Source organism: Schistocerca americana, chromosome 4, assembly GCF_021461395.2.
Source record: "Schistocerca americana isolate TAMUIC-IGC-003095 chromosome 4, iqSchAmer2.1, whole genome shotgun sequence".
Classification (NCBI taxonomy): Eukaryota; Metazoa; Arthropoda; class Insecta; order Orthoptera; family Acrididae; genus Schistocerca; species Schistocerca americana.
In genome coordinates, this window is record NC_060122.1 from 624,085,907 (window position 1) to 624,100,247 (window position 14,341).

General features: G+C 43.4%; 1 protein-coding gene across 1 annotated transcript in view; it reads left to right on the forward strand.

Annotated features, from left to right (window-relative positions):
• The window catches only part of LOC124612246, a 63,259-nt gene that overhangs the window by 13,907 nt on the left and 35,011 nt on the right, over positions 1 to 14,341 (forward strand). The window contains exon 4 of the mRNA XM_047140322.1: positions 13,122 to 13,302. Coding sequence (XP_046996278.1) covers positions 13,122 to 13,302 — 181 coding nt within the window. The remainder of the gene's footprint in view (positions 1 to 13,121; positions 13,303 to 14,341) is intronic.

Consider the following 14,341-nt stretch of genomic DNA (forward strand, 5'->3'; position numbering starts at 1 on the left):
GAACTGTATCGAACGGCTTGCGGAAGTCAAGAAACACGGCATCTGCTGTGAACCCGTGCCTATGGCCCTCTGAGTCTCGTGGACGAATAGCGCGAGCTGGGTTTCACACGACCGTCTTTTTCGAAACCCATGCTGATTCCTACAGAGTAGATTTCTAGTCTCCGGCAAAGTCATTATACTCGAACACAATACGTGTTCCAAAATTCTACAACTAATCGACTTTAGAGATATAGGTCTATAGTTCTGCACATCTGTTCGACGTTCCTTCTTGAAAACGGGGATGACCTCCTCCCTTTTCCAATTCTTTGGAACGCTACGCTCTTCTAGAGACCTACGGTACACCGCTGCAAGAAGGGGGGCAAGTTCCTTCGCGTACTCTGTGTAAAATAGAACTGGTATCCCATCAGGTCCAGCGGCCTTCCCTCTCTTGAGCGATTTTAATTGTTTCTCTATCCCTCTGTCGTCTATTTCGATATCTACCCCTCTGTCATCTGTGCGACAATCTAGAGACGGAACTACAGTGCAGTCTTCCTCTTTGGAACAGCTTGGAAAAAAGACATTTAGTATTTCGGCCTTTAGTCTGTCATCCTCTGTTTCACTACCATTTTGGTCACAGAGTGTCTGGACATTTTGTTTTGTCCACCTACCGCTTTGACATAAGACCAGAATTTCTTAGGATTTTCTGCCAACTCAGTACATAGAACTTTACTTTCGAATTCATTGAACGCCTCTCGCATAGCCCTCCTCACACTACATTTCGCTTCGCGTAATGTTTTCTAACTCGTTTGTTGTACCACGGTGGCTCTTTTCCATCTCTTACGATCTTGCTTGGCACATACTCATCTAACGCATATTGTACGATGGTTTTGAACTTTGTCCACTGATCCTCAACACTATCTGTACTTGAGACAAAACTTTTGTGTTGAGCCGTTAGGTACTCTGTAATCTGCTTTTTGTCTCTTTTGCTAAACAGAAAAATCTTCCTACCTTTTTTAATATTTCTATTTACGGCTGAAATCATCGATGCCGTAACCGCTTTATGATCGCTGATTCCCTGTTCTGCGTTAACTGTTTCAAATAGCTCGGGTCTGTTTGTCACCAGAAGGTCTAATATGTTATCGCCACGAGTCGGTTCTCTGTTTAACTGCTCAAGGTAGTTTTCAGATAAAGCACTTAAACAACTTTCACTGGATTCTTTGTCCCTGCCACCCGTTATGAACGTTTGAGTCTCCCAGTCTATATCCGGCAAATTAAAATCTCCACCCAGAACTATGACATGGTGGGGAAATCTACTCGAAATATTTTCCAAATTATCCTTCAGGTGCTCAGCCACAACAGCTGCTGAGCCAGGGGGCCTATAAAGACATCCAATTACCATGTCTGAGCCTGCTTTAACCGTGACCTCCACCCAAATCATTTCACATTTCGGATCTCCGTCAATTTCCTTCGATACTATTGCACTTCTTATCGCTATAAACACGCCTCCCCCTTCACTGTCCAGCCTGTCTCTGCGGTATACATTCCAATCTGAGGTTAGGATTTCATTAGTGTTTACGTCTGGTTTCAGCCAACTTTCTGTCCCTAGTACTATATGGGCGTTATGAACGTTTATTAATGAGAGCAGTTCTGGGACCTTTCTATAAGCGCTCCTGCAGTTTACTATTAGCACATTAATAATTTTATTCCCTGTTGCATTTTGCCTACTCCTACCTTGCCGCGTCTCAGGAGGCTTCTTATCAGGCCTAGGGAGGGAATTCCCTAACCTAAAAAACCCCCATGTGCACTCCAAACGTACTCCGCTACCCTTGTAGCCGCTTCCGGCGTGTTGTGCACGCCTGACCTATTCAGGGGGACCCTACATTTCTCCGCCCGATAGCGGAGGTCGAGAAATTTGCACCCCAGATCACCGCAGAATCGTCTGAGCCTCTGGTTTAAGCCTTCCACTCGGCTCCAAACCAGAGGACCGCGATCGGTTCTGGGAACGATATTACATATAGTTAGCTCTGATTCCACCCCGCGAGCGAGGCTTTCCGCCTTCACCAATTCCGCCAACCGTCTGTACGAACTGAGGATGACCTCTGAACCCAGACGGTAGGAGTCATTGGTGCCGACATGAGCAACAATTTGCAGTCGGGTGCACCCAGTGCTCTCTATCGCCGCCGGTAAGGCCTCCTCCACATCTCGGATGAGACCCCCCGGCAAGCAGACAGAGTGAACACTGGCCTTCTTCCCCGACCTTTTCGCTATTTCCCTAAGGGGCTCCATCACCCGCCTAACGTTGGTGCTCTCAATAACTAATAAACCCCTCCCCCCGTGTGCCTGCTCGGACCTTGCTGAAGGAGCAGCCACATGTCCACTCACAGGCAGAGCGGGCGATGCCACACGGCCAGCCTCCACATTTACCCTCCGCCTCGTGCGCCGCGAACGCCACTGAACCCGTCACTCCCGTTGGGGAGAGGGTGGCCCAACCGCGCCCGTTACCCGCGAAGATGTCTCGACAGCAGGGACACTGGGTGAAGCATGTAACACCTGGGGTGTACCTTGCGACGCACCAGACTCCCCACTGCCGCTACACTCCGAGGCAGCAGCCTGAAGACGGCTGAACGCGGCCATCAACACGTTCAGCTGTTCGCGAACAGTGGCCAGCTCCTCCTGCGTCCGTACACAGCAGTCACACATCCTATCCATCCTAAGGAATCAATTTACTGAAGAGAGTTAATCAACTTTTAACTAGACTGCTAATTCACTAAAGGCATCCGACTATTGACTAAACTGTGATTGCTAGCCACTTCTTGTACAAAACAAAGAAAATAGCACTACCTGTCTCTGGACTGTATTGAAAACAAACACTAGCACTACTGTCACTATGGTTGACTAAAGGGACTCTCTCTGACTGTATTCAAAACAAACACGAAATCTATGGAACACTATTAGTAGCACTCGACAAATAAAGCTTCCTAAAAGCAAAAACACACGGAAGAAGAAGTGACAAGTAAGGGAAATACAGTTAATACTTAAATTAAGGTAGCTCGCTGCACAGCAGACGTGAAGCAGACGGCGGTTTTCAGTTACAGAGGCACGTTAGGCCATAGTAGCAGTAGGTAAATCACAATTCATGGCGACATGAAAAATGTGTTAGTCATTTTGGAAAATATATTTATTTAGAGAAGCCAACGTGTACGACGGGCAGAGTTACGAACTACCGCACTGGTCACGGTTATTATCGACGGCGATTCTTTACAAATTATCCTGTTAATAAGTACATTAAAACAAAAGAAATGGTATTCGTAATGACATAATTTGGAAAGGGAGTCTCTAATTTGTTGTCAATAAGGTACCATCGTAAACAACAGGTACGAAGCTGGGCATCCATGACGCCCTTTTTCCTGTGCTAGTTAATAGTCTATTTCATGTTAAAATTTTCCACAAATAGTAAGTCTTGGGGAAAAATCGCTATTCAATCTCAGAAGCCGGTTAAATAAGTTTCTAACGGTACTTAACTAACCACTGTACGATTATTATGTGTTGAGAAAAAGGAATGTTGACTTGAGATATAGTATATATGACATACTAAAGCTATGAATGGAGGTTTCTCTCTCATCAATCTCTCCTATAAAATACGTCATAGGTCAATATTACCTACCGTTTTACTGCATTTCTCCTGAAGCCAAACACATCTAGCCCCAGACAGACATCTACGACTCGTTTCCTTCTGATGAAAATAATTCCTGTGATTGTGTTGCATGAGTTGCAAAATTTGTAGCGACAAAAGTACTGCAACGTGCCGAACGTCGCTGCCAGAACAGGTCAGCACCGAACACAACCACGACGTGGATAACGGCCAACTCTTCACTACTAAAACTGTATATACTGCTGTGCATCGCTGTTAATGGTAAAGCAAACCTAAGAGAAATCCGAGCAGCAGCGAATGCTAGCTTGAGGGCATAGAAGGAAAAAATTCCTATTGGCAGTGGCAAGAACCGTGACTGACGCGATCCTTCACTTTTTCTCGGTGTCACTGATTAATGATGAGCTTACATTTCTTTACACAATATTTTGACGACCCAGTCCTCTTTTTCAGGTGCTGTAAGTTGCGATATTATGTGCACTCGCTCCGAAAGAGAAGCCACGAATCTCTAATCTATGTGACGCCCACCCCATTTTCTGGCGAGATTGGTAAAATTCTAGAGAACAATGACATTTGCTGGGTTTCGCTCCCGTCAAAGAAGATAAAAAGTGTAAATCTGAGTGATGTACGCTGTGTTTGATGGTCGCATACATGCTTTTATGAAACAGTGTGACGGTTCCTTGAAGTTATTTTCAGTGCAGGTGCACTAGTACCGTCTACACTCCTACGAGAATCATTCTTTTACGTGCAAGATAATTAATGGACGAGGGACCCTGCATTGCAGTGTACGATAATTTGAGAATTTGGGTCGGATGGTAAGCATGCTCGGATGGCAGAGGAAGTTAAGGAAACCGTTCTACGGACGTGGAGCATCAGAATTCAAGTCCCGGTATCGCACAAATTCGACTTTCGGCGTTGTATTACCACAATACCCTATGCGAGGTCACGAATTCTCATACTTCCTTCCACATTCTTTCCCCATCTTCTGTTTCATATAAAAATATAAGGAGTGTTTTATAATGTTAAAGACGATCGAATTACCCGAAAGCCTGGTGTGTACTGTGTTCCATGCGAATGCGGCGCGTCTTACACGGGGCACACAATAAGAGAAGTCGAGGCGAGATGCAGTGAACATTAGCGACACACCCGTCTAAAACAACGATGTCCATTTGGTATCGCCAAGCACTCTTTGAAATACGATTATGATATGAAATACGGGGAGATCAGTATTGCAGTGCAAACTCCAAGTTCGTGGAAGAGAGCGTTTAGGTAATATATCTAAATGAAGATTACGCAAAATCTAATAGACGGGAAGGGAGGCTGCAATTTGAACTATGATTGAAGTCTGGCGCCTTATTAAGATCTCGACGGCTGTCACATACATCACAGCTGGAAAGGACTGATAGAATATGCCTGTGCCTATACGGGAACTGAAAAACGAAAGAACATCAAAGTGCGTACTGGGCGTCGGGAGTCGAACACACAATCAACTATAAACAGCGGAGCGGTAGTAACATTGGTTAACAGTGTGGCTGGAGTACATGGAGCGAGTGCACGTAGCACCGCAACTTGCAACACCTGAACACGACGGCTACATAACTCGTCGAAACATATTCTGAAAATTGAACAACAACTGGGCTGTATACCCGCGAGTACACAAATACCGTTTAGTAAATGAAACAAGTTAGTTTCCATAGAAGACACACAACGGTAATGTTGTCATTTGCACATTTGAGCCGATATTTGCAATGCATTACAAATTTGGGCAAGAAATCAACCAGCCATGAAACTCCACGGATTTACACAACACCTTACCCGATGATGGGAGAATAAAGAAGACCACTTGACTTCACATTGTTTTAATTATGTAAATGCTTACATTCAACTGTTTTTTCTAGCGAGGGAGGGTAGATATTTTGTTAAAATGTTAGATGGCCATTATAGCGAACTGCCACCAGGATGAGTTTTTTCTCCATAATCACGAAGGAATTCATCGGTGCACGAAGTATTTTGCTGGTTTCAAGAAGCACAGACTGACAACTTAAGGTATGTCTTACTGTAGTCTTGAGTCCACTGCCCTGCCACGCACTGGTTATGTGATATTGTCTAAATGCTCTTCGTGTCCCCAAGCCTCATACATTCAAATGCTGGGTTCGAACATCTGCAACGCTACAAAGAGGCGTGACTGATGGACAATGAATGTTTCCGAGACTTGTCAATTATTAAGGGCTGTAAACTGAAAGCTACTTCTACATACCATCCTAATCCCAAACCAAGATGGAACGACTTCAGCACAAGCTGCAGTTTTCCATGTGAGCCAAATTACAGAGAAGCTGAATAATAACTTACCCAATAAATCTTCTTGGTGTCCTTTATTCTTTGTGGTGTGGAGAAATGAAAACGCTAAAACGCTGAAATGAAAATTACCGATCTGTCAGTTTAAAAGGTGATGGTCGCAAAATACCAACACGAATTCTTTACAGATGAATGGATAAACGGGTTGAAACTGACTTCGAGGAAGATCAGTTTGGATTCCGGAACACGCTAAGTAGTACTGACCCTACGACTCCTCGTAGAAGATAGGTTAAAGAAATGCAAACCTACGTTTATAGGAATTGCAGACATAGAGAAAGCTTTAGACAATGTTCACTGGAATACTCTCTTTCTAACTCTAATGGTGGTATGGGTAAGATACGGGGAGCGAAAGCTCTTTACAGTTTGTACAGAAACCAGATGGCAGTTATAAGAGTCGAGGGGCATCAAAGGGAAGCAGTGATTTAGAAGGGAGTGAGACAGGGTTGTAGCCGATTCCCGGTGTTATTCAATCCGTATATTCAGCAAGCAGTAAAGGAAACAAAAGAAAAGTGTGCGTTAGGAATTAAAATGAAGGGAGAAGAAAGATAAACTTTGAGGTTTGCCGATGACATTGTAACTCTGTCAGAGGTAGCAAAGGACTGGGAAGAGCAGCTGAATGGAACGGGCAGTGTCTTAAAAGGAGGATAAACGATTGACATCAGCAAAAGCAAAACGTGTATAATGGAATGTAGTCGAATTAAATCAGTTGATGCGGAGGGAATTATATTAAGGAGTAAGACACTTAAAGTAGTAGATGAGTTTGCTATCTGTGCAGAACAATACCTGATGATGGTCGAAGTGGAAAGGATATAAAATGTAGACTGACAATGGCAAGAAAAGATTAAGAGAAATGTGTTAACGAAAAGTATAGAATTAAGTGCTAGAAAGACGTTTCTGAAAGTATATGTCTGAGGTTAATCACGTATGGAAGTGAAACATGGAGGATAAACGGCTCATACATGAGGAGAATAAAAGCTTTTGAAAGCTTCTGCAGAAGAAAGCTGAAGATTAGCTGGGTAGATCAGGAGGTACTAAATAGAACTGGGGAGAAAAGAAATTTGTGGCAGAACCTGACTAGATGAACGGATCGGTTTGTGGGACACATTTTGAGACATCATTAACAATTTATTATGGAGGGATTCGTAGGTGGTAAAAAATGGTAGAGGGAGACCAAGAGATGAATACAGTAAGCAGATTCAGAAGGATATAGAGTGCAGCAGTAACTCGGAGATGAAGAGACTTCCACGCGACAAAATAGCATGGAGAGCTGCATCAAACCAGTCTTTGGACTGAAGACCACACAAAAAACAGCAACTAAGTGTGGTAATACACTGAAGTTACGTAACCACTTCTTTCAGGAGCCTGAGATTGTGATATCCGTACAAGAAAATGTAACTATTACGTATAAATAACGAGGAAGATCCATTTTTATAATTACACGATTGCAACATAATCATCGAAAACAGTCGCATCCGTTAGATATCTGAAACAATACTAAAGCAAACTGTAAGCAAGCAGACGACAGTCTAAGATCCGATGAAAGTATCTTCAGGAACTATAGTCCACCCATAAGGAGGTAGCTTACAAAACCACGTTCGACCAGTACTTGCATATTGCTCGCCAGTCTGGGATTCGCACAGATAAGATTCACGGAGGAAACAGAGAAGGTCGAAAGAAGAGCAACGTGTTTCGCTGAAGGTTCTTCCGCACAGATAGGATTCATGGAGGAAACAGAAATGATCGAAAGAAGAGTAACGTGTTTCGCTGGAGGTTCTTTTAGCAAATTCGTGAGCATCAGGAGGTTGCTGAGCCAACGTCAGCTTCCGAGAACTTACGTTCCAGGTACAGTCAACAAATTAATTGCTTCTTCCCATGAATATGTCACGAAAACACGATGATGGCTTTTTTTCTTTGTTATTTAACAAGTAGTGGAGCCACATCACGCCAGCACTATCATGGTGACCAACACAGGACGTTCTACTGTCACGTCTACGAGTTAGTATTCGAATCTAGGAGTCACAGGAAGCGGGTGTGTAACACCTGTACGTCTGGGTGCGATACCCATTGATACGATCACTTCAGGGAGACACTAGACGGAAAGTGACTGTAGGCTACCAGTTTTAAGTGCAGAGGCGGAAAAAGCGCTACGTTAAGTCGATTGGGAAAAGAGACCTCTGCAATTGTCTGGGCGGGAAATAGGACTGCCGATAAAATTGTGCCAGTAGCGGCAACTCATGCTTGGGTATTGGAAAATTTTAGTGGACAGGTGATACCGGTGTAAATTATCTTTGGGGAAATCTCTTGGGCCACCAACAGTGTCTGCGTATCTGTAACTTACCAAGTCGTCATATTATTGCTAAAGTTGTCTATAAAACTGGCCGCTTGTTGCATAGAGTTGTGTGGGCTTTGTTTTTGCACGGAACGTTTCAAGTCCCTGCTTGTGTTGAATCGTTGAATTGTACAGCTGGCGGTGCCTATCATTTAGCTTCAAAGCTTGTATGCTGAATTTAAGCACTCCATAGATGGTTAATTTTCCCTAAGGAACAGAATTGTTGAGCGGTTATACTTTCACCTCTGGGTATGATAGCAGTTTCTCAGATTCAGATTGAAGGGTTTGTTCGAGTGTGTCGAGGCGTTGTAAAGTCGTGTGGCGAGTACTTTGAATACCTCTACAAGAGTATCGAAGAGGATTCCATTATATAAATTCTCGGTACATGCGTAACTTGGGTCACTGCTTATGATCTGTAATACCTCACTCTGTATGACGTGCAGACGGCACGGATGTGATGGGGCTGCTTAACCACGGACTGTGGCTGCGTACGAGGGGGCTAGCCTACAGTAGTTCTCGCCGTGGGAAGGTACCATCTCCCGTATGTAGATGCGCCCCCTGCTTATCTTCAGTCAGCAAACTAATGAACAGGACAAGCTACCTGAAACAAGAAGATCACTTCCGCAGCGCCAAAGCAATTCCAATCGCTCACAAGCATCTTCACGTACAAGGATGAAGGGTACACTCATACAGACAAATAAAGGTCCTTGTAATATAATTCCGTGACTTCTGTTGTTGTGTGCCACAAAGACTAAAGATGAGTTAATGAACTTCTTACTCATCGGCTCAATCCAGGCATTTTACTCTCAAGGGGCTGCACAAGAGGATCTAAAATTATTTGGTCAACTGGCAACTAACACAGATACGAAGATCTCCATACATCCCAAAATAAACATGTGGTTAAGTTCCCAACCAAGCTCTCAGACGTCATTGACTAACACCATCATTGATGCGGCATTCCAAACTGGTGACCAGTAACGTAAAATGAAAAATTGCTCAAGGCATATTTTCATAAAGTATCTCTTTATCTTAATATTTGTTGATGCAGTTGTAAGGGAGAGGAACGTATGTGGGTGTGGAATAAGAAACAATAACGAGGAAAGGGTTATTTCTGTTTTTAGATCTCGTACTAAAAGTCTTTAATTGTAAGGGAAGCTCTCCTCAGTGTCTGCTCAACATGTTGGCAGTACTTCGATTAGTTGTTATACATGTCGTCCTCCCCCCATGACCCATAGACCTTGCCGTTGGTGGGGAGGCTTGCGTGCCTCAGCGATACAGATAGCCATACCGTTGATGCAACGACAACGGAGGGGTATCTGTTGGGAGGCCAGACAACCGTGTGGTTCCTGAAGAGGGGCAGCAGCCTTTTCAGTAGTTGCAGGGGCAACAGTCTGTATGATTGACTTATCTGGTCTTGTAACACTAACCAAAACGGCGTTGCTGTGCTGGTACTGCGAACGGCTGAAAGCAAGGGGAAACTACAGCCGTAATTTTTCCTGAAGCCATGCAGCTTTACTGTATGGTTAAATGATGATGGCGTCCTCTTGGATAAAATATTCCGGAGGTAAAATAGTCCCCCAATCGGATCTCCGGGCGGGGACACCTCAGGAGGATGTCGTTATCAGGAGAAAGAAAACTGGCGTTCTACGGATCGGAGTGTGGAATGTCAGATCCTTTAATAGGGCAGGTAGGTTAGAAAATTTAAAAAGGGAAATGGATAGGTTAAAGTTAGGTATAGTGGGAATTAGCGAAGTTCGGTGGCAGGAGGAACAAGACTTTTGGTCAGGTGAATACAGGATTATAAATACAAAATCAAATAGGGGTAATGTAGGAGTAGGTTTAATATTGAATAAAGAAATAGGTTTCCCTGTAACCTACTACAAACAACGTAGTCAACGCACTATTGTGGCCACGATAGACACGAAGCCCACACCTACTACAATAGCACAAGTTTATATGCCAACTAGCTCCTCAGGTGACGAAGAAATTGAAGAAATGTATGATGAGATAATAGAAATTATTCAGATAGTGAAGCGAGACGAAAATTTAATAGTCATGGGTGACTGGAATTCGACAGTAGGAAAAGGAAGAGAAGGAGACGTAGTAGGTGAATATGGATTGGGGGTAAGAAACGGAGCCGCCTGGTAGAGTTTTGCACAGAGCATAACATAGTCATAGCTAAAACGTGGTTCAAGAATCATAAGAGAAGGTTGTATACATGTAAGAATCCTTGAGATACTGACAGGTTTCAGATAGATTATATAATGGTAAGACAGATATTTAGGAACCAGATTTTAAATTATAAAAAATTTCCAGGGGCAGATGTCGACTCTGACCACAATCTGTTGGTTATGAACTGTAGATTAAAACTGAAGAAACTGCAAAAAGGTGGGAATTTAAGGAGATGGGACCTGGATAAACTGACTAAACCACAGGTTACACAGAGTTTCAAGGAGAGCACGAGGGAACAATTGACAACAATGTGGGAAGGAAATACAATAGATGAAGAATGGGTAGCTATGAGGGATGAAGTAGTGAAGGCAGCAGAGGATCAAGCAGGTAGAAAGACGAGGGCTAGTAGAAATCCGTGGGTGACAGAAGAAATATTGAATTTAATTGATGAAAGGAGAAGTTATAAAATTGCAGTAAATGAAGCAGGCAAAAACGAAAAATGAGATCGACAGGAAGCGCAAAATGGCTAATCAGGCGTCGCTAGAGGACAAATGTAAGGATGTAGAGGCTTATCTCACTAGGGGTAAGATAGATACTGCCTACAGGAAAATTAAAGAGACCTTTGGAAAAAAGAGAACCACTTGTATGAATATTAAGAGCTGAGATGGAAACCCAGTTCTAAGCAAAGAAGGGAAACCAGAAACATGGATGGAATACATAGAGGGTCTATACAAGGGCGATGTACTTGAGGGCAATATTATGGAAATGGAAGAGGATGTAGATGAAGATGAAATGGGAGATATGATACTGCGTGAAGAGTTTGACAGAGCACTGAAAGACCTGAGTCGAAAAAAGGCCCCGGGTGAAGACAACATTCCATTACAACTACTGATAGCCTTAGGAGAGCGCCGAGCGGTTCTAGGCGCTACAGTCTGGAGCCGCACGAGCGCTACAGTCGCAGGTTCGAATCCTGCCTCGGGCATGGATGGATGTTTGTGATGTCCTTAGGTTGGTTAGGTTTAAGTAGTTTTAAGTTCTAGGGGACTGATGACCTCAGAAGTTAAGTCCCATAGTGCTCACAACCATTTGAACCTTAGGAGAGCCAGCTCTGACCGTCTGCTGAGCAAGATGTATGGGTCAGGCGAAATACGCTCAGACTACAAGAAGAATATAATAATTCCAGTCCCAAAGAAAGCAGGCGTTGACAGATGTGATTTCTCTGCCTCGTGATGACTGGGTGTTGTGTGATGTCCTTAGGTTGGTTAAGTTTAAGTATTTCTAAGTTCTAGGGGCCTGATGACCATAGATGTTAAGTCCCATAGTGCTCAGAGCCATTTGAACCGTTTTTGACAGATGTGAAAATTACCGAACTGTCAGTTTAATAAGCCACGGCTGCAAAATACTAACACGAATTATTTACAGACGAATGGAGTATCAGTTTGGATTCCGTAGAAATATTGGAACATGTGAGGCATTACTGTCCCTACGACTTGTCTTAGAAGGTAGATTAAGAAAAGGCAAACCTACGTTTCTAGCATTTGTAGACTTAGAGAAAGCTTTTGATAATGTTGACTGGAATACTCTCTTTCAAATTCTGAAGGTGGCAGGGGTAAAATACAGGGAGCGAAAGACTATTTACAATTTGTACAGAAACCAGATGGCAGTTACAAGAGTCGAGGGGCATGAAATGGAAGCAGTGGTAGGGAAGGGAGTGAGACAGGGTAGTAGCCTCTCCCCGATGTTATTCAATCTGTATATTGAGCAAGCTGTAAAGGAAACAAAAGAAAAATTCGGAATAGGTATTAAAATCCATGGAGAAGAAATAAAAACTTTGAGGTTCGCCGATGACATTGTAATTCTGTCAGAGAAAGCAAAACATTGGAAAAACAGTTGAACGGAATGGACAGTGTCTTGAAAGTAGAATATAAGATGAACATCAACAAAAGCAAAACGAGGATAATGGAATGTAGTCGAGTTAACTCGGGTGATGCTGAGGGAACTAGATTAGGAAGTGAGACACTTAAAGTAGTAAAGGAGTTTTGCTATTTGGGAGCAAAATAACTGATGATGGTCGAAGTAGACAGGATATAAAATGTAGACGCAAGGAAAGCGTTTCTCAAGAAGAGAAATTTGTTGATATTGAGTACAGATTTAAGTGTCAGGAAGTCGTTTTTGAAAGTATTTGTATGGAGTGTAGCCATGTATGGAAGTGAAACATAGACGATAAATAGTTTGGACAAGAAGAGACTAGAAGCTTTCGAAATGTGGTGTTACAGAAGAATGCTGAAGATTAGACGGGTAGATCACATAACTAATGGGGAGATATTGAATAGAATTGGGGAGACGAGGAGTTTGTGACACAGCTTGACTAAAAGAAGGGATCGGTTGGTAGGAGAATTTTTGAGGCATCAAGGGATCACCAATTTAGTATTGGAGGGCAGCGTGGAGGGTAAAAATCGTAGAAGGAGACCAAGAGATGAATACATTAAGCATATTCAGAAGGATGGAGGCTGCAGCACGTACTGGGAGATGAAGCAGCTTGCACAGGATAGAGTAGCATGGAGAGCTGCATCAAACCAGTCTCAGGACTGAAGACCACAACAACAACACATGTCGTCCTCTCTTATATTGTTCCAGGGTCAGAAGGTTGGAGTGCCTCGAGGAAGGTGTGGCGTCCGCTTGGTTCGCCTGCGAATTGTTCTTTGTCTGCGATCGTGTAGGCGTGTCGCCGCTGTTAGAGAAGTGCAACTGGCTCGAGACGTACGACCTCGGCTCGAGGAGGTGCCTGCCACTGAGGAACCCGGATGAGGAAACTGTGGTGAGCAAAAAATTTTACTTATTCTCGTCTCGGCTGGTCCCGGCGGAGGTTCGAGTCCTCCCTCGGGCAAGGGTGTGTGTGTTTGTCCTTAGGATAATTTAGGTTAAGTAGTGTCTAAGCTTAGGGACACATGGCCTTAGCAGTTAAGTCCCGTAAGATTTAACACACATTTAATTAATTTTTATTCTTGTCTTTCGTACGTAAAGTTCATCAAAATCGGTAAACCGCGTCAGTTTAAAGGCCAACTACACACGATATTTTTGTTAGTACTAGCCACTTAAAGGTCTCGAAATAGTGCTCTAGATGCAATATAATAATTATTAACGTGGTGATTGAGGTGTTCGGACTGGGGTTGTGCAGACATGGGACTCAGTATTTTTATTACCCCTTTTTTCACAATGAAAAAACTGTTTTAACCAGATCTAAAAAAGTATTATGGACAAAATATTCCTTGAGGCCCGAATAAACTTCAACAAAATATGGTTAATGCGATATACCTTTTTCAAATGCTGACGGTAATTAATACAAAACCGTCATACATAGTCCCAAATGGGAAATCCAAATACACTACATTAGAAAGTCTGTGGCCTCCAACTGTTGTGCCAATGTCAACTTTTTGTAAAAGTAAATATTCATTTATGTACAACAGAAAACTTGAATCTCACTGGCTGAAGTTGAGTGGTCTCCGTTGATGGCCCACCGTGCGACTCGGTGGGATACCAGCCTAAATATTGCCCGCCATAAGGCCTGACAACCAGGATCTACGGTCTAGAGTGCCATTTCATTTGGTAGCAGGACCTCTCTGGTTGTCATCTGCGGTACCCTTATAACACAGTGCTACGTAGACGATATTCCACGACCTGCGCTCTTGCCAATCACGCCAAGCCATTCTGTTCTTAAGCTTCAGCATGTAGTTCCCGCCCGCAAATGGCGAATGTTTTCAGTGCTTATCTCCATGCATGCCTAAACATACCTCGCCCAGCAAATTCGGCGAGCCTCTCCCCGACTGAGATCTTTCGGAGTGTTGTGGGCAGAGTCC